The sequence below is a fragment of the Nesoenas mayeri genome (assembly GCF_963082525.1).
Source record: "Nesoenas mayeri genome assembly, chromosome: 1".
Taxonomy (NCBI): domain Eukaryota; kingdom Metazoa; phylum Chordata; class Aves; order Columbiformes; family Columbidae; genus Nesoenas; species Nesoenas mayeri.
In genome coordinates, this window is record NC_137541.1 from 150,109,080 (window position 1) to 150,132,366 (window position 23,287).

General features: G+C 43.9%; 1 protein-coding gene across 1 annotated transcript in view; it reads left to right on the forward strand.

Annotated features, from left to right (window-relative positions):
* SH3RF3 (SH3 domain containing ring finger 3) overlaps nt 1–18,549 on the forward strand; it is a gene marked incomplete at its 3' end in the record, with an annotated part of 251,390 nt that extends 232,841 nt beyond the window's left edge. Inside the window, exons 9-10 of the mRNA XM_080346431.1 lie at nt 8,171–8,505; nt 18,381–18,549. Of these exons, the coding sequence (XP_080202557.1) occupies nt 8,171–8,505; nt 18,381–18,549 (504 nt within the window). The remainder of the gene's footprint in view (nt 1–8,170; nt 8,506–18,380) is intronic.
* Between the last annotated feature and the right edge of the window lie 4,738 nt (nt 18,550–23,287).

Below are 23,287 nucleotides of genomic sequence, written 5' to 3' on the forward strand. Positions count from 1 at the left end.
AGTTCAGGGTGGCTCTTCGAGACATGGTGTAACGTTATGTAGGAGACCCTCATGGTAGCTCCGAGGAAGCCCTTGGTATCTACCAAGGCGGTGCAACACCAGGTTAGGAAGCAGATTGGGCTCCGGGAAGCAATAGGGCCTTGTCAGACCCATCACCAGCAATTTTGTGGCTCCTTGTTGCAGGGCGAGTGCTGCAGCCCTTGATCCACAATGTTTTGCACAGCAGAGATGGAGATGAGGAATCCAAATAGCAGTTGCAGGGCTGTGAAAGTGCTCCGGGGTTACAGTTCCCAACCTTTTGTGTCTCTTACTTGGCTGACACTGCATCCGGCCTTTTGCCCTCTCTCAGACCCCTGCAGCTGAGGAAGTCTCTGAACAGCTGATTTCCCAAAGCTGGGAGGGCACATGGGAGGGCTCATTCCTGGCTTCGTCCTGTTTCCTATGCTCTTGCCCAGATAGCCGCCTTTTTTTTTTTGTCACAGCAATCATTCTCAATGTTTTTATTATCTCTTTGTAGCAAGGTGGAGTCTCCCTGTGTATGCTGTAAGTGCTGTTTCATGTACCTGTTGGGACTTCCCAAAGCAGAGGTTGGATTCATACTGTTATTTTAATAGTCCTCACTAGATCTGTTCTCCATTAACTTGTCTAATCCTCTTTGAACCTGTTCATACTTTTGGCTTCCACAATACTGCGTGCAGCAAGTCTCCGTTTAATTACGTGTTGTGTGAAAAAGTGCTTCTTATTTTTTAGTTTTGACCATTTGCTTGATAACCTCACTAGGTTCTCCCTAGTTCTTATATTGTGGGAAATAACCAATCTGTTCCCAAATTATGTTCTCTGTGCAGGCAGGGATTTTGTAGGCCACTATCATATTTCCTGTTAGTTGTCTGCTTTCCAGATGGGCATCTCCAATATACAGGAGTTGTTCCACACCTCTCATGGTCCTCACTGCCCTTCTCTGTGCTGTTCATAGTTCTACAACATCCTATTCCAGCTGAGGCAGCCAGAAGAGAACACAGAGTTCAGTAAGGTGGGCATGGCAGGGCTTCCTACAGCACTGTTTTCTACAGATGGCTTTTACTTCTTTCTCCAGACCTTTGCTAACAATTCCCTATCTTCTCCCTTCTTTTTGACACTACTGAGTGTCAGGGTTTAGGAGGTACTCCCTTTGTGTGTGAAATAGGCAGTTTGGAGTCGATAGTAGCATGGAAATACTTGGGATTTGTATTCACACAGTGCACACTGCATTCACTTTTTGGCCAGTTTCACAATGGCCATTAACTTTTTCTGAATATGGAGGTTTATTATCTTTAAGCCTCTGGCTTTGTACTGGAATTCATCATTCTCATATAATGTGGGGTTAGAATTCAGTGCCTAGAAAATGGAATTCACAAAACCTGACAAGTAGAGCAGGTGTCTCAGCCAGCAGGAGATACTGGTAAGGGAAGGGTGACTTGAATCTTGTTTTTTTCACTCTGAGGAAGTTACCTGCTTGGTATTCACTTGGTATACCACTTGGTATACCACTTGGTATTCACAACATGTACCCATCTCTGCAGGGTGCCAAGCTTTACTTCCAGAAATAAAGGATGAGGATGTCTTATATGACTGAGAAGGAACTCTTGTTCATGTTTGGGCATCCTACCCTTGAAGCACTTGCATAAAACTCCTTGATTGAGTTTTATCCCCAAATGAGATGGGGGAATATGTATGCTTTACACCTCTCTGTAAATGCTGTGCAGGGGCAGAAGGGTGGAGCAGAGAAGGGGAGATCTCAGTGCTTTGTGCTGGAGTTCCCTTACTCGTTTTAGGATAATCAAACATCCAGTGGACTGCTAAGTGAAGAAGAGAGCTGAATGTCAAATATATACAAGGATATCGTGCCTCCTTCCTTCCTTCCTTTGTGTCCCCAAAGACATTGCTCACACTTCAAAGGAAGAGATGGACTACAATCAGGACTAAAACACATCCATCTGAGCCTAGTTCTAGAAATAGTGGCTGCTTGGAAATAAGTGGAAATGTTTCCAAGGTCTTCATGAGAACCATGGTTTCATCACCTTCTTTGGTCTTGTCCTTGTGTTTCACTTTACCAGTACACAGTTTTGAGTTATTTCATCACAGCAGTAGTTTTCAGTTCCCTGATGCTCTGTTTCACCTGTTCCACTAAAAAATGTCACTGAAAACTGTTATTTGGGCATGGAGTAAGTTGTGTGTCTTAACAACTTTCCATCCTTTTCATAATTATCACCTGCTCACTACATACCAGACCAGAAAAAGCAATGAAGTACAAAACTACCCATTCATCAGCTTCTCTCTCCATTGAACACAGAAATAAGTCGATATCTGTGTAGCAGATAATCTGTCCCTCATTTACCATTAATCGTGTTAGGGTTCCTTTTACCTTCTGCCTGTTACGAACTCAGCTGCCTCTAGGAAGCTCCCTGATATCTGAGACTCTCTGCTTCCTCTTCCACTTCTTTTGCCCTTCGAGCTAGCCTTTAACTTTGTTCCAGTGTTTGAAAGATCTAATGTTCTATCTAAATTGAATATTCAAATATATCTTTAGATTCCCTCTTTATCTCTTTTAGCAATCTCTAGAGTCTTGCATCCGCCCCAGTTCAACAAAAGCACATGATGAGGTGCCTGTGTGCTTTGCTGTACTGGGACTTGAACACTAATTTCCTCTTCTCAGTTTTGTATTCAAAACATTTGAAATTCCCAGTCGGGTCTAGCTGCAAAACATTTTACTTATATTCTCCTGGCTTTAATACTAGTTATCTTCAGATTAGTGACTATATGTCTAATATGTTCGTTCACGGATGTGTGCATGTTACTATCACCGGGATTTTAAAGCTAATGATGTTGTGATCCTAAAATCCTTTTTGTTCCTTGGCATGTAACTTGTATACTGAGATTACAATAATGAACTTCTGGCCAGAAGCAGTTGTCTCCATTAAAAACTAAATCTTTGGCAAGGATTTCCACACAAGATATGATACAAAACCAGTCTTTCCCCAAAATCAGAAGTAAATGTATAGTGAGTAATTACTGTTGTCTTGTTCATTATGTCATCTATGCCTAATGAGAAATAGCGGCAAACTGCAAATGATAAATACATTTCCAAAGACATCCCAGACCTGAAGCTTTCCTCTGAGATCATGCTGGCTTGTTTCTTGTGCTTTTAAAATAATTATCAAAATCTCAAGTCAAATAACTGTACAGATTTTAAAAACCCAAATAGCTTTTTTCATGAAAGACATAATCCAAAATACCACCTACTCTTTCAATGCGAGCATCACTCACCAGTAGCCAAGTTGGCATTAGAATAAAAAGGCACTATTCTGCAGACACTAACCTCAATTTACTGAAACAAGTACTAACCAAGTTAAACAAGCAATAAAAGTGGTGGTTTGGGGGTACTGACTGATGGATGAGTTCCTCATTTGTTCTCTAGGGCTCAGGGCAGCATTTAATCAGTTTTGTTGCTCTTTTCTTCATTTTTAAATGAAACCTTTTTTCTCCCTCTGGATCTCTTATCTGTTGATGTAACTGGTGTCGCATGAGAAATTACCTCATTTCAATGGCTGGAGCCAGTTTTTCTGTCAGCTGCAGTAAGGTTTCCTCATTTGTTTAATGAGCCTGGATAGGTAGGAAATTAAGTATTAGGAGCTGCAGATGAAGAAAACTAAACTAGAATTTTCTGTTGATGAGGATGGTTTAAAAAAAAAAAAAACAAACAACTGTATTACTATAGCCAGTACCTATAATTGATATTTAGATTATGGCATGATTATTACTTTGCAGACAGGGGACTCCGTTATCACTCAGTCATCAATGAAGTAGCTTCATTCTGTGCTCATCTCATCTCTGAAGCTGAAAGAAGAGCTAGTTATTATCTTCAAGTGGGGTTATTAATGAGGGGAAAAATCATCCCCAATTACTGTGAAGCAAAATATTTCAACATTTACATATCTGAGATTTCAATTTTGATCAAGTCCTTTGTGAGTTCTTAAGCTCAGACTGTATTCACTGTTCCAAATGTTCCCACAGCGACATATTGAGGGAAACTCACACCTGCCCAAGTGCTGGCTTCCCCAGGTGTCTGCTTCAGGGTCACAGAGATACTGCCCATCCCATCCTTGGGCTGCCAGAGACTGTTTTCCACTGAGATTCCTTTGTGCTGCACTGTAGGGAAGAAGTCTCAAGCATAGTCTTTGCTAGAGAAGCAAGAAATTCTGACCTGCCTATACTGTCTATATTTACAGTCCTTTTTTTTCTTAACTAGAAAGAGCTTGGAGTTTATTTAAAAGAGCTAATTTCAGACTTTTGGTTTTGTTTTTTGTTTTTTTGATTTTTAACAAAGTGTTTATCCTTGTGAAATTCATGGTTTGGAAGTATTGACTCTGAACTTCCTAGAATAAAACCTGAGCAACACAAAGGTGACGATTTAAATTCAGTTAAACATGTGGGCAGTAACCAGGAGATGGGAGAAGTGCTGTCCATACTGTGAATCCATCCATCAACACAGATGGGAAGGTCTGACCTTGGCAGGTTCAGGAGGCAGCGACGTCAAACACCGTTTGCAGTCAATTGGAAATGTAGCTACTAGACAAAGAAAACTCAATAATTACACAGCTGTTTCAGTAGATTACAGATTTCCTAGAAGACAATAAAACAGCCATCTGTGAATGGAAAAAGTAAACCATCTTTTTTTTCAATTCAAAAACTTCATTCCTGAAAGTCATCAGATATGTCCTCCATAAACGTCTTATCTCTTTTCAAAACCACAGAGTCTGTAACCAATCGGTATGGATTTCTCTACAGCATTTATACCCAGCAATGCTCCATTGATTTACAGTGAAACTGCTGAAGAAAGGACTGTCTTGGACAGCCATATAAATATTAAATTAATTTCTTGTGAAGGATGGCTGCTATTATACTAAATATTAAATGAATTCATAATACTTGGACATTTGCAATAAATCACTACTGGGACTGCATGCTAACATCCCATTGCAAACCTTTTTTTGTTTTGTTTTAATATTAAAGCCATGGAAAAGGACCAGTTACTCTCAAAGAAATGTACAGCTTTGTAACACTGGAGTCATTAATGAATTCCCGTGGCACAAGGAGGAGTTTTAACTTAGTCCCATTTTACAAATGTGGAGAGGGAACGTGAAGGGGTTTAGGTTGAACTGCTGATCATAGGAGGTTCAAACCCAATCTGTTTCTCACGAGAGACATCGCAGTAAATTATCAGCTCCTGACAGTCCTTGTTTTGCTGGAAGTGCTCTGAGCGGCGTCGGCAGAGGATCTGGCAGTGTGATACCAGAAGGCTGAGAATGTTTGCCAGATTCAAAGGGAGCAAGAGCTGGATGTAATGTCTGATCTCCAGGCACCCGAACTGGTTTAGGATCAGTTCACCTCTAAATATCTTGCCCAAGGCCACGATGGGGAGGATGGAACTTCTCGGGCTTTGACTAGCAGGACTAGGCTTAACAATTGGAGTAAGTCATCTTTTCTCTCTAGAGAACACAGATCTTAGTCTCAAAAGTTTAGTGAAATGCTCAATAGACTAAGAAGGGTTAAAAATCAATTCTTTGTTTTTCCTTTTGTTAGAGTAGAACAAAGCGTACATCAGCAAGTTCATTGTAGCTCTCTGTTGTCTGAGGGGTAGTAGCTTGAGTGTAGAAATTTATGCCAGGGCTAACCATGTAAACAAAACTGAATGACTGTCAGACTCATCTGGTTTTTAATGTACAGATGAGTGCGAATATATGCATCTCCTCCTTTCCAAAGATTTTTGCTTCTGTGCCTTAAATGGTCTAAGTCACACAAGGTTTTTCTAGTGAAAATTTGCCAAGGTATTTAAATTAGAAGCAAAAATTAGAAAACCTGCTACCACATTGGAATATTAATTGTTCATTATACAGGGCTTTAGTTCACATAGTTACTTTGCATGTGCAAAGCCGCCAATTAAAGAGGCTCAAAGTGCTCACTGCTGCACAATAGCCATTTCTCCGGAGCCCCACAATGGCCATTGTGTTCTGTCACTGACCTTTAGACACCTTCAAATGCATATTGACATAGTACGCATATTGGGATCATTAGAGCTATTGTTTCAGTGCACCACAGGGAAAGGAGAGTTTTGTGATTTTATGAAGAGCTTTAAAATTTGGTATAATGGTGACAGCAGAGATATTTCTTAATTAGTGAATGAGGAAAACACTGAATTATTTTTCTGATGCTTCAGGTGAATTCCACCATGCACACCTGCCACACTTCCCCCAACTGTCCTTTCCCATCAGGGAAAGAAGACATTTTTCAGGGGCATTGGGTTTGCTTTTTTATTGTTTCCAGGGGAATTTATTTAGTATTTTTGACCTGATGGTGCCATATGGCCAGCTTCCCTCAGCTTCCATGGATTCTGCCCGAATGAACATCTTGGCAGGATGGATCCTTTCATCCTGTAAGTGACAAATGCCCTTTTAAACAGAGGATATAGTTGGAACCCATGGTATGCAGGAGACTGGGATCTTGAAGAGTAGTTCAGACTCTACTCCTCAAAAGTTAATGGACTTTGTAATAACAACTATGCTTCATCTTAGCTCTTCCATGTCTTAACATCTAAGGTATTTCTGTTTTCTTACCACTCTGTGACAGCTAAAGAGTGCAAACAAGAACTTTTAGAGCAGAGATATCAGACACTCCAAGTACATTTACTGTAGTAAATCCAAGCATCTTCTAAAAGGTTATATTTATTTTATTGTAGCCCTTTTATTCTTTAAAGCTGCTTTGAGAAATTACTTCAGCAGTCAGCACATAAAAGAGCATCATTTTAAACCTTGCATGGGACGTTTTGTCTACAGAGTATAAATAAATTACTGGCTTGTATTTCCAAAGAGTGTTCCTGCTTAAAGACAGAGAGATAGTCTCTGTTCCATACATTTTGCAGTTGCTGGGTTAGTTTTAATCCCGTGGGATGCTATTATAGAACAAATTATCAAACATAGCTAAACTTCACAGCCCTGAGTCTCTGAAGAAAGTCTCGGGTAATGGCTTACACTTCTGACAGAAGAGGAAGAAATCTAACAGACCTTTTGCAGAACTTCTTGTGTCATTGGGAAAAAAAAAAGGGAATTGCTATTTGCAGCTCTAGCCTAGTGCTGTGCAGCGTGCACGGGAGGATGGCCGGTTTCTGCACGCAGTCCTGCTACCCAAAAAGCTTTATAGCTGAAGGACCTAATATTTGATATTTGTGTATACTTGAGGTCAGTGTGCAGCAGGATTTCTCACACTGCTATAAAACCCACAAGGTCAGATGTGTTTCTTCAGTATTGCAGGCTGAACTGTTTTCTTTTGTTTTCACATTAATTGAAAGGATGTTGTTTTCTTGTTTTCATCCCTCTGTATCAGAAACTCCCTTTGAAATCTCCCATGCCCTGCCACTGCAATTGCCAATTGTGAATTCTGTGGTCTATCTTCAAACATAAAAGTGATACCTCTACCTTAACACACAAGGAGAAGTGACCCACTTGTGGAAGGGAGATGTGAATAGGTACAGGTGTGTGATGCAGGATATGATGGGGAGCATGTTATGGAAAGAGCTATTAAACCATTGTACCCATGTCTTGTGCCCATTCTCCCGACCGTAAATCTGCATCAGGTGGCAAACAAGGCAGTGATGACGAGTGCTTCTCTTGCTATAGGCTGGGATCTGACACCTCTCCTCAGACCCTCGTGCTTCCCAGAAGAGGTTTTTAGCCATAGGGCCTGACTTGTTACTTTTGAGGAGTTTCTCTATTGGGATTCTCCTGGAAGAGAGAGGGCAGCACTCAGTTGCCGCTTTCTCTGCATGGGAAGTTTGTACCTTTGCTGTCACACTGTAACTGCACTTTTTCTTTTAAGAGGCGCACCATGACTGCCTGGATGGACTTGAAAACTGAGATAATCTTTGTAGTATGTTAAGTCCTTACTCTGCTGAACGAGTTGAAACCCTGTTGGATGGGGAGGGATTTTTGTAGGATCTTTATTACCAAAAGCTCAAGCTCTGCTTGGCTCTGCCTCTAGTCATGGCAGTTTTGCCACACATGCCGAGATTTTCCAAAAGAAAAAGAAAGGGAGTTGGTATGTCTGCTCACCGCCCATATTTCATTTGGTTCCTTTGCAGAAGGAGAAGAAGAGCGGGCTGCTGAAACTTCTGGCAGGTGCATCAACAAAAAAGAAGTCGCGATCCCCACCGTCTGTGTCCCCGACCCACGACCCCCAGGCAGCCATCGGAGTCCTGCAAGGGGCTGTGGGACCCGAGCTCTCCTCCCTCTCCAGCCACGGCAGAGCCGGCTCGTGCCCTATCGAGAGTGAAATGCAGGGAGCCATGGGGCTGGAACCTCTGCACAGGAAAACTGGCTCCTTGGATTTGAATTTTTCCATCCCTTCTCCTGCCAGGCAGCCCCTCTCTTCCATGGCAGCTATTCGGCCAGAGCCCAAGCCTTTGCCCCGGGAAAGGTAAGCTGTGTGTCTGCCCAGGTCACCTGCATCCTCAGGGAGCATTTGGAGGCGGGCTGCAAGTTTAACTTGCTCATAGGTTGTTGCAGTTTTGCTTCTCTGTGGATTGACTGTAGGTGGATCAGCTGTCTTTTAGGAAGACAGGGCTTACATGCATCTGCCCACTGAAAATCATTTGACACACAGTGCAGGTTTAATGTTCATTGATTAAAAAAAGCGATGAGCAGCATCTGTCTGTGACACTGTACAGCCCTGCTCTAAATATGGAGGACAGCAGTGCTTTTGCAGCCCAGAGGGTGTAAATGCTGTTGGCAAAAGCCACTTTTTAAGTGGGATTCCCATGTTTTAATAAACTTATGGAGTTGTTATCTGGTGCTTCCTGCTTGGGGCCAACAGGGGTGATGTGTTTGCTCACCAAGGCCATTTTTGGCCTGTTCTGCAATACAAAAGACTATTTCAACTTCTCCTAATTTAGGATATTTACAGGTAGTGCCATCTTCAGTGGCCCATTGCCAAAAGTGTGTCTCATTTCTACAGAAGAATGTACCAGTGATTCTGGAGTTCATTTCAGCAGCCTGCTCCACACCTTGGTTGGTACCTTACAGTAACTGACCTTGCAAACCCAAAAAGAGTAGAGTAGGAACACCAAAATACAAAAGTAGATGGAGAGAGAGATAACTGCCTGGAAACAGGTACAGAAAAGAGCTAGGTCTCCATGTGCAGAGTCATATTGGCTTCAGGTAAATATTTTCTACAAGAAAAGTTTGAGGACTGGGAAGGGAACAGATAATGCACTGATATGATGCTATTGAAACGCTCGCCTCTCAAAAAGTGATTGAGGAGAACATGCTTTTTACAAAAGCATCAGAGGGTTTTCAAAAAGCAGTCTAGGAAACTCTCTGGAGTTGATATTTAAAACAATTTTGGGACAATAGTAAAGTTCCAGAAATTTGAAAGAAACTATTTTTGTCTGAGTGTATGAAAGAGGCTGAAGGGAAGTCTCTGGACCCTGAATGCAAGTGGGGTCATCGAGCAGATGATGCACACACAATAAGGGATACTACAGGAAAGTTCATACCTTACACAATGTTTTACTGAATGCGGGTTGAAATTTGGTTGGGAAGGTAACAACGACACTGTAATTTATTTAAACTACTCTAAGGCATCTGGTTTGTTACCATAAAATCTCTTGCTGAGTAAACTTTACACAACCAACACAGCAGATCCTAAGTGGATTGAAAACTGATTCACTGGCATCAACTCTAACTTCATATCTGAAATCACTAGAAGATTATTTGGGTTTTGGACCTGCACTGTCAACATAAAGTCTTTGCTGTTGCAGAACTGAGGACTGAAGTGGGAGGTAGGTCATGAGGAGGGCAGACCTGTTTGTACAGAGCTAATTCAGCACATTGGTAAGGAGAACACAGAGTAACAGTGTATTTCAGAAGAGCCAAATCTGAGGCAAAGTGGAATGGCCTCAGAAACACATCATAGAGACAATGAAAGATTTAAAACAATATAATTGTAGTGAGTGATACAAGGAGCTCTGGTACACCTGCTAAATAGCAGGCTTAGAAAAGGCTTGGTAACCGTCTGTAAGAGGCTGCAGACAGCATAGACATGGGAATATTTTTACTCTAGATCAAGCATTTTGTCTGAAAGAGATGCTGTTGTTCAAGCACAGCTATTAGACTTGAAGCAGAAATAAATACAGGCAAGTCCTTCAGCATTGTAATGAAGGCAGCGAGAGCAGACTATCACAGTAGTCTCTTGTCCTTAAAATCCATGAAAAAGCAATTTAGTAAAAGGAGTGAAAAACCAATCCCTATTTAGGCGCACTTAATTTGGTCTACATCAGTTTAGATTAATGCTATAAGAAAAGCTAAATCAATATAAACCAGATTTAGCACCAATGTAACTAAATCAGTAGAATGCTTCACCTTTAGTTAAATGTAGCCATGAAAAGAAGCCGGGAAGAACATCCCCTGACATCTCCAGAGCTGGCTGTTGCGGTGCTGCTCTCGAAGCTTTACTGTAGAGTAGTCCAGACACATTATTTAATACGCCAAATAGTGACAATTTTAAGTGGCAGAATAGAACCAGAGGGACATGAGTTAGCTGTGTCTGCTCAGCTGTGCTGGAATCAGGAGTAAATAGATTTAGACTGCAAAAACTGAGTAAGTACTTCCAATTGTAGTACATGGTGGTAAGGAACTTACTGTGATTTTAAGCATTTTGATTCCTGAGTCTTAAATCCAAAAATAAGCTATAATTGAAGTAACCCTAATTATACACAGCAGGCAAAATTCTCTAATTGATTTATGAATTAACTTTCATATCACTGGTGTATCTGCATTCCTTAACTGATCATATGGGTTATTTCATGCCCATAATGGGAAATATTAATTACCTTCGTGCACTAGGCAGGATAATGTTTAGTCCTGGAATAATCTGAGCAGATACATTAAACACTTGTCTCCTAGAAATTCATCCCACCTCCATCTGTGCTCATTAAATCACCAAATTGCTCAGAAGTCCCAAATTATATTTTTTTAAAGAACAAATCATGTTTTTCAAGCCACTTGTTCTTTTCACATCTGGCAATGGAGGAACTTGCATTCAGCGTCACTCAGCTCCATATTTTGCTTGCTTGCATTTTAGTGCATTTCATCCCCACAGTAGGAGCAATTCTCTGAGAAAGAAAGGGGAAGAGAAGGCGGGGGGGGGGGGGGAAGAAAGAAAAAAAAGAAAAGAAAGAAAAAAAAAGGTTAGATAAACAGATTCAGATGCTGGATGGATGAAATTTTAAAAAGCTGCAAAGCATTTCAGTGCACTTAGCTGTACTTGGCTTTCTGTCTCCCAACGCCCATCTGTGCGCACAGAGACAGAGCACTGAAAGGTTGGAAGAAGTAGCACATTCTTTAATATTTACGGCATTGGAAATGAGGCTCACGCAGGCAGCAGAGCACCGTTCCTTCTCCCACAGAGGTTGGCTTGCAGCTCCAGCACTAGCCACATCCAGGCTACTGATCAAACCCCAGCAGTCGTGCCACTAGCCACATCAGGGGTGCATTAAAAGGCTGTGGTTGCTGGCAGCTTGACGCTCAGGATTTAAGGGGAGAATTGCTTGTTCCGCTGCCTGGCAGCGCAGCCTTTCATAGGAGTTGCAGCCAGTCAGATGGGAAGGTGAAGTGAGGTTCGCCCTCTCGGAGATGCTGCTAATGCTTATGCTCTCATTCATTTTTTGTACATGTGGAGAGTGAGAACAGTTATTTCTCTTATGCTGCTTGATATTTCCAAAATGTAGTTATGGATGGCTGGATTGGAAAGGAAATTTTTCCTAGCAATCCTGTCATTTAGCCTTGACATTTAACCAGCTTTCTGGGATAGTTAGTACCCATCTCTGCCTTCTGGGTGTAGTTTCCCACTATCCGTTTATAAAACCACCTCCCTTCAGCTGCTCTCTGCCATAAAGCATCCAGCAGTCTGAGCAGCAGAGTGGAGAAATTTCCCAGGTGGTGTCCTTGTCACTTCGTGTTGCAGTGATTGACTGTCAAGTGAATATCCCACCAGGCTGCATGTGCCCCACACACTCTTTTACACCTCCTGCTCTGTCCAGTTTCTGCTGGTGCAAGAAACAGGACCAGCACAGGGATGTGCTGTCGTGAGGCAGGCCCTGGGCCAGAGACTTGCCCACATCCCACCAATGCTGTTGGTTCACGTGGGAGAGGGGTGTGCTGTCTGCCTAGCTGTGCCAAAGCAAAATACTTCCCTTGCCACCCGCTTCCAGAAAATATGACTGTACATGAAGCAAAACAGGAGAGCTGAGCGTGCATGTGTGTGTGTGTGTGTGTGAGTCACATTCCCCCCACTGCCTGGCACTGTTCCCAGATGCAAACCTGAGTAAAACATGTCACGCGTTGTTGAGTCTTTTATAGTAACCGGCACTAATTCTGCCATGTTATATTCTGATAAAGCGGTCGTACCCAGACGTACTGTCACGACTAGCATATCTGTGCCATGTTTCTGTGGTTTTCATGGAGCCCTCAAGCAAGCTGTAACCACAACCGTGCTGCAGAATAAGACGGGAGCAGCGAGTTTGACCTTTAAAATAGACCCCTTTGTGTTTCCATGTATCCTTTCTACAAATCACTGCCACATTAGAAACTGAGCTCCCAATTCAAGGAAGCATTCAAGCATGTGCTTAATGCCCATTGACTTCAATTTTGCTGTGCACGTATCTCTTCTTTGCCAGGAGGGAAAGCGGAGGAAGGGATTTTTTTCTTGCCTGGAACGTGATACCAGAAAAATGAACCCAGGAGTAAGTTCTGACTGAACAGTGACATGTACGCACATGGTTAAGTGCTCCTCTGACTAGGAATACCTGCCTTAGGACCGAGAAGGCAAAACTAACCATCTCAGAAATTGACTCCTGCAATATTTCCAGCAGGAGGTTAAAAGATCTGACAGAGATTTGTCCTTCTAAGGCTGCTGGTTCAGACACTGGAACATGGTGAAGCAGGTCCTGGCTTGTAGTGAGCAGAGGTGCTGTGCAAGTCTCTGCAGTCTGCCAGAAAAAAGGATGAAGAACTAAAGCTCCACTGGTAAACAAGAGCAGTGGTTAACTGGGCTAGATGCTTCATTGTCACCAATTATCTATCCCCAAACAGAACTAACTGCTTATTGCTAACACACAAGGGACCTGCTGGAGTCACAGGACTGGACTTCTGAAACCTGTCATGGGCGTGTGATACTTTGACGAACTGAAACCTGCATTAAGTATCCAAACTCAAGCACTCTAAATAGGATCATATTGGAGGTTATACCTGTTACATCTGTTTTCTCAAGTTTCTGTAGCTCCACCAGTGTCCTGGATGCATGTATTTGCTCATTAAGCAGATATTCAGTATTTCGTTGGATTTTTCTTTCCTGTGTCCAGGACTGGGCCCAGCTGTTAATTACTGATCATTTCTGATCAAAACTGTGCATGCTGACAGTGAGCTTTGCATGAGTAACGTAGACCAGACAACTGACTCTTACGCAGGTGGGGTGCATGAGATGAGTCTCACTCTGTGGAAAGTGTGGCACGAGGCTTTGCAGCTGGAGGAGTCAGAGAAGCCACTCTCCCCACACCTGCGCTACTCAGTGAGTTTCACTGTGGTCACCCACTAGACATCCTCCAGCTTCTGTGAAAGATGAGGTGGCTTTGGCAGCCACATATCTCCTCCACGTCAGAGCCTTGACTCACGTCCAGAGTGGGACAACTTGTGCACTGAGGCAGGCATCCTATGCAGATTTTATGGGGAAAATATAGTGCAATCATGTAATGAAAGATTGTATTGCACACGAGAAAAAGTGAAATCATGGGCAGTTTTAGTTGCCTGTTTCTTCATCTCATATTCAGGGGTGTGAAACATTCCTGTTCTGTTAAGGTAGTGGATGTCTTTATGTATCTACATACATGACATTTTTAGTCAGGGTGCTTTTTTTTAAAGGAGAAAAAAAAAAACCAAACCAGAACTTCCATCATGTAACACCTGTTTGGGGTTAGGAGTCTCAGCTGCACCTTTCAGATGTTCACCAGTGGTAGCAAAGGGAGACTTGCGTGGGAGAGGTGTTTCTTTTGACTTCAAGGACTAGTGTTGTGAAGACAGTGGGATTCTTAGGTCTTTGCTGACAGCAGAGGGACAGGGATGGTGGGCCCATTCCCAGCTCTCAGTGAGTTAATTGCTGCCAGGGTCCGTGTTCCACCCTTAGCCCTAGTGCCAGCCTCTACCTGTGCAGCCTCCTGCCCTGTGGGATGTCATGTCCCAGCCCCAGGCTCCCTCCAACCAAGTCTCTTCATTCTTGCAGACTCATCTCAGCACAGCTGCTGCCCTCAGCAACCATACCCACACCTTCTCTCCGGGCTTACAGTTTTCATCAAGGTCCCATTTCTCCCTCAGCTCCCAGTTTTTCTCCCATCAGCCTCCCTCCCCCTCCACCCTCTCCCTCATCTTACGCCGCTCTCCATCTCCCTGGCCCAGGCAAACGCCGTCCCCTGTCCTTGCTGAGACTACCCACAGCCTCTCCTCATGTATTTTCTCTTGGGCACCAAGGACCTTCCCCAGGCCACAGCCCATACTGGACAGTCCCCTCCAGGGATGAAGTGCCCAACCAAAAGATGCCACAGCAGCCAGCACTGGGGAGGTCCAACATCAAGTTTGTGCCCTGGGAGAAAAACATGAGAGGAGCTCATTGCTAGGAAAGGAAGAAAAATGCAGCCTCTGAGGTCCTGCAGAGCTAGGACACCTTGGAGCATGAACCAGCAGAAATTTTACCTTCAGTGCTCATATAAGGTTATACTAAGCATGTGCCATTTTGGGGTGGTTTGAATGCTTTTCACCTGGCTGAGAAGGGGTCATTTTCTGAAGGAACACCATCCTTGACAGACCAGTGGGGCCACAGAACAGGTCTTTGCTCCCAAAAACATTTTGTGGAAGCTCCTCACCTGGATCCTGCTGCTTCTGCAAAAACCCTCACATTATTCCTGGAGGTGATGAGACCATTTGGGCTGAATGTGGAACCCTCAGCCTGACACAGTCAGCCACTGTGGAGAGTTTGGGCCAAAATGGTTAACATTAGGCAGAATTACAACTATGCAGAAGTAGGATTTACAACAGAAAATACCAAACATTGTTAAAAATAGGCAGGGGTGGTTGCCACACTTGTCATCACAATTGTTGCCCAGCTGATTAGCATTTTTAGAAGCTGGTAATTTAGAGGTGTTATATGACACGGACAAAATTGAAATCACTCTGAGATCCATTTAAAATGCCAGGAAGCAGTTTGGTGTAAGAAAATCTGCAGTTTTGTAGTAGCTTCTCAAAGAGGGGATGGACAAAAGGGGAAATGAAAAGGGGGGATATAAATAGAACTATACGGCACTGCCTTTTTGGGAGTGAGGGATGAGGGAAAAGAAGAGATCTTTTCTGCCAAAAATATGACTAATATAAGTATTTGCAATTCATTTCCAGAGGATAAACTAGGCTGAGATGCCACCTGGAGGTCTGGAGGGGTGGCATGGCTGATGGAAAAAGATGCTCTGCTTTCTCTGGAGGGGTTTTGGAAGCGGGCTGCCTCTCCCAGGCCCTGCTTCAAAAGCCTCTCAAGGGAAAAAGCAGACCATCTTTCTCTGTCTCTCACAAAAGATTTCTTAACCAATTTGTAAGGTCGTTCTTATCTCAGATTTCATTATTGTATCAAAAACACTTTGGTGCTATCCTATGAGGTACCATAGTTAATTAAATTTAAGCCATTGCATTTGGGTTTTCCTTAAATGGGAAAAAAAGTACTTCATTTAGTTATGCAGCAACTGAGATTTATTTTTCTAAATCTCTAAGGAGATGCTGTGTTGAACCCCTTTTATGACGATGGGCACATTCCTGTTGAGTGTGGTCACCTCCCTCTTCATGTGAACCATTTAGGGACTAGCAGCTCCTCACTCTTAGGATGTAGTCTGGCTTTAAAAGGATGAGGTGTTGGCAGTCCCAGATGGGTCTTTGGGGCAACCCTGCCCAAGACGCCACTTTTTTCTTTGTTTCTGTCTCCTGATCTGCCAAAAGGGCCCGTGAGTAGCTCTGCACCACCTGGCTGCTGTTGAGGTCTGATCCTCTTCTTTCTCAAAGCCTCCTGAGATGCTGGTGTAGAGCTCCAGTGCTTTGTGATTGTGCATAGCGTTACAAGATCTGAAACTTGGCATCATCTTAGCTACAATTGTTCCACTCTGATAATTTAATTAATCAACACTGCAGCAAAGTGTTTGAAATAATGTGTGCATTCATTTGCATAATGGCTGTAATTGGCAAAGCTTCATAATATAAGTGTAGCAGTTGCAGAGATTATAGTGTGATAGACCATATTCCTGCAACCAGCCAGCAGCACACATTTCAACCTCTATTATTTGTTTTTCCACAGAGGAAGGGACAACTAGATTTACTGACCAATGGACAAAGAAGACCAGCACATATTTTTTCCAAATGACAGTGTTGCTGTGGCAAGACAAAAAGGCTGTAGTCACATTTTAGAGCAGAATCTCACTCCAAATGGAGTTAAATGCTTTTCCAAGTAACGGGGTGTTTGGCTGTAGAGATTTCCAAACATGGAGCCAAAGCTAGAATTTTCACTGTCATGTCCAGGTGAAGTCCCTAGTTCCAGAACTGCAGTCACTAGGTAGCTAAGCAACATCTGCAAAGAAAATTGGTGACTGTCACTGGAGGGTCCATTGCTTCGGTACCATCTCACTGGAAATGGCCCCAGGGAGTGCTCCAGAGCCTCAGGGAACATTGGACTTAGTCCTTGAGGACAGGATATTATTTTAAATAAATACTTACCTTTTAAAAAACATGACTGAGGCATCAGTGGCCATGTAGTGGTTGTGGAAATATTAATCCTCAGGAGAAGGGCCTTTAGGTAATCAATTGGCATCTTTTAACTATCTTAATATATTCATTAATTTGCAATTAGCAAGACAGTTATTGATTGTTAACCAAATGCCAGATGACTGCGAAAGTACATGTGCTGAAGAAAAACAACAGTGCAGCAGAAACATATTCCCTGCTCTGGACAGAAGTGCACCAATGTAAAAGGGCCCTGTCTGTGCTCTCAGGAGGATGCCTGCTGATAAGCCTGAGTACAGAATAGCTCTATCAGGATCAGACCTGTCATTACTTCATTAAAATGAAGTGACACTCGAAAACTAAGTTCCTGGAGAGCCTTGTGAATGGTTAAGGACAAGGGCTCCCTCTTCGTGTGGAGAGTGCTTCCCAAGCCATTTCAAACCCCTCCGGTTTAGCTTCCCTTTCCCACATTTGAGGGACCTAAAGTGTGTTCCGAAGGCGTGTAATAAGAAGAAAAATGTGAATGGCTTTAGCTGACCTCTGCAGATATCACAGTTGGTGAGACCATTGCAAACCTCATTTTCAGATGGAGCAGGTACAGTACTGAATGTAACATGTTACTGCAGAGGCAGATGAAGCACCAGGAGAAAGGAGCTGAGTCCCTGGCTCAACATGCAACCAGGAGCAGGGACCACCTCGAGTAGACCCAGTATCTGATGATACCTTTCATGGGCTGGTTCCAGAGTGCGTCCCCACAGAGGCTCCAGTCAAGCTGGCCAGAGATGCCTCAGTCATACTGAGTTTTAGTAGAAAACATAGGTGCATCAGATACAACCATTTTGTAATGTCACTTATTGGTGTTTCCAAAGGTATTTTTCCTCAAGATTTCTGATTCACGGGAAGGCAGGGAGGGAGAGGTGAGATGACTGATTGTGAGTCAACACCCAGACAGTTTTTTTAATAAACAAAAGCTTCCCATGTCCTAAAGTTTGTCCTGTACAGGCTGTGAGCTTGCAGGAGCCTCAGAGGCCACTCCTGAGGAACTTGCCCAAGCATTGGGAGCAGGAAAGGAGGAGGAAACCTGCCTCCCTTTTCTTTCCCAGAGCAGGCTGATGCGATGTGGGGTTCCAGGCTGCTGCCAGCCCTGACACATCATTAGCACTCCGAGGGAAAGGAGCCTGAAAGCAGCGCCAGCTTCTAGGTCTGGCTTTACAGGTCAGCACCAGAAATAGGGAAAGGACCTCAGCAGTCAATGGCAGCTTGCAGAGGAACCACTGAGGTGCCCTCCATGGGATTTTGGGGGGGTGATTTCCTTCCTGACAGCCATCCTGTCTACTTACACAGCCCTTTCCCGAAGGTGTGGGCTCGGGACAGTGTAAGACCAGCTGAATGTCTTGCCCAGTAGAGTCTGCTGGACACACGGTGCCTGGCTGCTCCCATTCGGCACAGGCTCAACCACTGTCTGACCTGGTCTTTGCATTTTTGTCTCCAAAGGTACCGCGTCGTGGTCCCATACCCGCCGCAGAGCGAGGCTGAGATTGAACTGAAGGAGGGTGACATTGTGTTTGTGCACAAGAAACGGGAGGACGGCTGGTACAAAGGGACGTTGCAGAGGAACGGCAGGACGGGCCTGTTCCCCGGGAGCTTTGTCGAGAGCTTCTGAGGACGGCTCGCCGCTCTCTCAACTGGAGGAGCTTTCAGGGGAAACTGCATAGCACAAGAAGAGACAGCAAAGGGAAACTGGACTGATAACCACTGCCATTTTTATTTTCCAAAGACTCCCCCCAGGCCCTTCAGTCTACAGCTCTGGGGACGCAGTGCCCCGTTGTGCTCCTGAGACTGCGTGTGGTGCATACCGTGGTATGTTGAAGTAGTGCCTTCCACCTGGAATCACAGACTGAAAGGACGCCCGTCTGGACTGTACGTAACCTAAACTCTGGCTGTTAACCCTTTGTGTAAATTATTGAGAAGATATCTTTAAAAAAAAAAAAAAACAATTAAGACGAAAGTTGTTATATTGCTGTAACTTATTTGTCAGAGCTGCAGTGTTCTTATTACTGGCCTATGCAAGATGGATTTGAGATTTCAAGGAGGTGTGCTAGGAAGCTCTTAAACTGGGATTTCGTTTTACCCAAGGGAAAAATAGGGAGGGGAGGGTAGAGAAAACCCCAGCTGAAGATTGGTGCATCGTCATGCAAGGAAGAACGACGAGTCCAAAATGTTAATGTCATGCTTTCTATATACCTCAAAGATATGCTGCACAAGTTTGTCATTGAGCGTGTTAGTGCTCAGAGTCCCAAACCATCTGGTGTCCCGGCACTGCTGTCGGGGAGGTCCTGGAGGGAGTACAGCTCCATCATTAAACTGTGGTTATTTGAACAGAATCCCTTTTGCCTGTCTTCTGCCCTTACTATATGCAGCATGGATTTTTGTCCTTCAGTGTCACTTTCCATTGCTTTTTTGTATGACGTACCTTTTTACTGTAAGAATTGCTCTACTTTATATATATATTCCTACTAGATCAGACATTTCCTCTTTTTCATACATCTGGTGCTATTTTTTTTAATTGGTAAAGATTTGGTTTGGTTAAACAGAGAGGCTGCAACAGGATTTGCATTCAACATACAAAATTAGAAACTTACCTGAAGATCAAGATCAGACTGCCTGTTCGTGCTTCATAGAGGAAAAGAGAAAAAGCCGCCTGGTCAGTGATAAATATACCTGGAGGAGCGTGTCTGTGCAACATACACGCGCTCGCTCTCTCCTACGTATTTAGAGTGGCTGAAGATCCACGCTGAAGCGCGCCGTTCTGTCTGGAGAGTGATAATTACTCCAGAATTGGAAGCAATTCCCAGAGGAGTCGTTTTAATTTACTTTTTCATGGCAATAAGAAGAACACTGCAGGTTCTAGCACATGCAGGGACCGTGGAGTTTTCCTCTGTCGTTGCATCGCGGAGACGAGAGCTGATCTGCGACAGCTGTAATTAGCATTATCGAAATGTGATTTCTTACTGTAGAAATGTATAGTTCTGGAGACTGTTTGATTTCTTAACGTGGTCAAGCTACAATACAAACCATATCAGGCAATATAAGCTTCCATCTACCAGGGACTTAAAGGTGCAATAAATGTAAAGGGAGTTTAGCCAGTTATTCATATGAAGCAGAATGAGGAGAAAAAAAAAAAATCCACAATGCAATTGTGAGAGTATTTAAAAAGACATCAGCTCCTGAGGAATGAAACGTGATGAAAGGGTTTTCGTAGCTGTATCCCTACCTTGCCTTTGCCAGCGGCTGGCTGTTTGCCAGAGCCCACATGTGGTGGTCGTTTAAAAGCGTGTCGGAGGCACTGTAACCTGGAGATGATCTTATTAAAAGGAAGAGGCCCAGTGGGTGAACATCATTACTGCGTTACCGGTATTTCATAGGCGAAGGTGTAAGTTTTGTTTTCATTCAAGCCGTGTATGCTAGTACACATCAAAACCCATGTAAGTGAGCGTTCCCGTTTTAAGTTCAGCTCCGTGACTTTGTTCTCTGTAAAATAAGTTTTTTCGTGCTGTCACATGTAACAAAGCGATTCCAGAAACACAGTCCGTGGCCAAGTATAGCACCTTCAAACAGGGAAGCATCATTTTCAGGGTGTTTCTTTTTATACTTAACGTTGCCGCATTTGTTCGTATTCCAGATTGTAATGAGTCAGCCACTAAAAGTTTAGTTACTGTTGAGAGGAAATTGCCTTTTCATAACCAATAAGAGACTGAAGAAACATCTTCTGGAAAGACTTGCTTGAGACTAGAGCCACATCTGTCCACTTATTTGGTCCAGATCAGAACTGGTGTTACTGCACCTCAAACAGCAAACTGCACAGTTAGCGAGTCAGCAAGGCCACAATGCATGTTATCGATCCCAATAAAAATTATGGGTTAGATCTGTCAGAGATGAGGAGATTTTCTTCTGACAACTCACAGTGGTTAAAACTCTCTTAAAATTCTGTTCCCTGGGTGTATTTACTACACTCAGAAAAATGAAACAGGATGACGGCTTGCTTGCTGCCTATTGTGTTTAGCCAGATCTAAAATGGTTCCAGATTTCCACCTTTTCATGCTTAACTCTAACAGGACAAAAATTGGTGTGTGAAAAATCAAGGAAAACAGGCAGATGTCGTGTTATGAAATCAGTGCTTTAAAATATATATTGCAGGGAGAATGATGGGGTTTTTTAATGGATGACAATGCTTCCAGTCATACCTCCTGCAAGAAAAAATATTTGGGGGAGAGTGTGTTTCTATTTTGATAACAGCTGTTTCTGGCCCCTGTTTATTGCTCATCATCACAGTTTGGGTTACTGAGTAAATCTTCTTGGACAACTCACTTCCATGCCAGGAGCACAAGTGCAGAACTTAATACAGCTCAGTGACACGAAAACGTGACCCAGTGCCATTCGGAAAGTCCTGGACTGAGAGAGGTTCGACTCGTACTGTGGTCTCATTTGTATCTGTCATACCAGGGAAAGGGGGAGGAGGGGGCATCTGCATTTCCTGTAATGGGGATGGGGAAAGAAAAGACTCCTTCTAGTGGCCTCAGTTTGTAAAATGGCAGGTTTGCTCTTCTAGAAATGAGTTCAAGTAATTGAACAATTCCTTTGAACTTTGCACAGCTCAGAAAATGTTTTTGTTATACATGAATGTTAACGTGATTTAGGAAATGTTGGCAGATATGAGTACAAATGAACTACAATGACTGTGTTTCTGATTCTTTAAATAAAATAAACATTAAGACAACTTGACCGAGGTTTCTCTCTCTATTAGACGGCAAAGCGAAGAAGCAATGTAAATAGCTCTGAGGTTCGCAAAGAAAACAGTGAGGACAACTCTGCAAACTCTGCTTTTTTTGAGCAGACGCTACATCTTTGCATTCAGTAGTGATTCCCCCATAAATAAAGATCAGTCAAAGGTAAGAGATGCCTGAGCAGAAGTCAGAATCTCTTTCTGGTTATTCTTTTGGCAGATCTGGGATTCATCAAAATCTTGAGAAGTTAACAGATTACCTGTGGAGAAAAGGTGTGTGAGTCCAGAGAAAGAGGGTGAGGACAGGCCAGGGAGAGGGACTAAGGTGGTGAGGTCAAGGCTGTGGCAGAGAGGCTGAGAGGGGATGAGGCAGCAGAAGTGTTTGCGAGGAAAACAGCAGCCTCTAATCCTGCCAGCGGGCTTCAGGGCTGCTCTGAGGTCACCTGGTGGGTTGAGCAGGTTTTTGGGCAGAGGAATCCCTCCTATGTACTATGAAAGAAGGAGCAGGTTGCACCCTGTGCAAACACCCCCTGAACCCAGCTGAGGGGCATACGCCCATTTTTGCATGTGGCCTGAGCTTCCCATTCAGCAGCACTGTGCAGAGCATCTGGAGGGGGAGTTTGCTCTGGGTTTGGATGGGTTTGTCTTGATCCAGCTGGGACATGCCTTTGAGGAAGAGGCACCTGCAGGCGGACATCCATTGCCCCAGCTGGGAGTGCATAGAGCAGGGAGGAACCAGAGCATGTTCACCATGGGCTTGCTGCAGGCAGCCACTGCTCCAGCACGGTGATGTGAGTGCCTCTTTGCCTCAGCTGGATCTTGAGTCAAAATTCTGAAGTATGGAAACCACAAGAGTTTGAACGTGGGCATGCAGCACCTCTCCCTTTGCTCGACCTCATTGGTTACCCTGCCTAACAAGTAGCATGGTGCAAAACGCTGCACAGAGGAGCCTGCCAGGTATTTCCAAACTGGTCTGGAGTGCTGGTCCTCTCCATGCTTCATCAGGTCCTGCTCCTCTGGCACCTCTCCAGCCTGTGCCGCCAGCACATACCGCACACCTCGCCCAGCCTTCACACCGCACACTGCGCTTTGCTCCCGCTCCAGCGCCTGACAGGAATCCCAGTCATGTTTCAAAAGCAAAATAATCATCCTAAAACTGTTACATGGCTTGACTATTCCTAAATGCTCGTGGAGAGCAGAACCACCTGGCCAACATCTGCAGGGTTTTCCTGCAGCCAAAAGCTCTTCCTGACATCAGCAGCTCCTTATAACATGGTGGACCTGGCAGCTACACAGCTTGGCTAGTCAGTGCCAAACCAAATAAATGATCTGTATGAGCAGGGAAGCCAAGAGGTGATACAGTCTGGAGAAGGCCCTGTCCTCGCGTCCCAGCCTTTCATGTGGCAAAAATAACTTTCCAAGCAGTCACAGATGTATTTCCAATTACTGGGGTGGGTGCGGGTGCCTCCCCTCCCTTCAGGAAACAACTCAATTTTGCTCAGCCACCGAGGAGCACCACCTGCCCTGTGCTGCTGCCGAGGAACCACAATCCAGGCCACCAAGGGGCTTGCACTGCGGGGGTCCTCTTGGCCCTCCACCCTTCCCAGCAGCACACTGA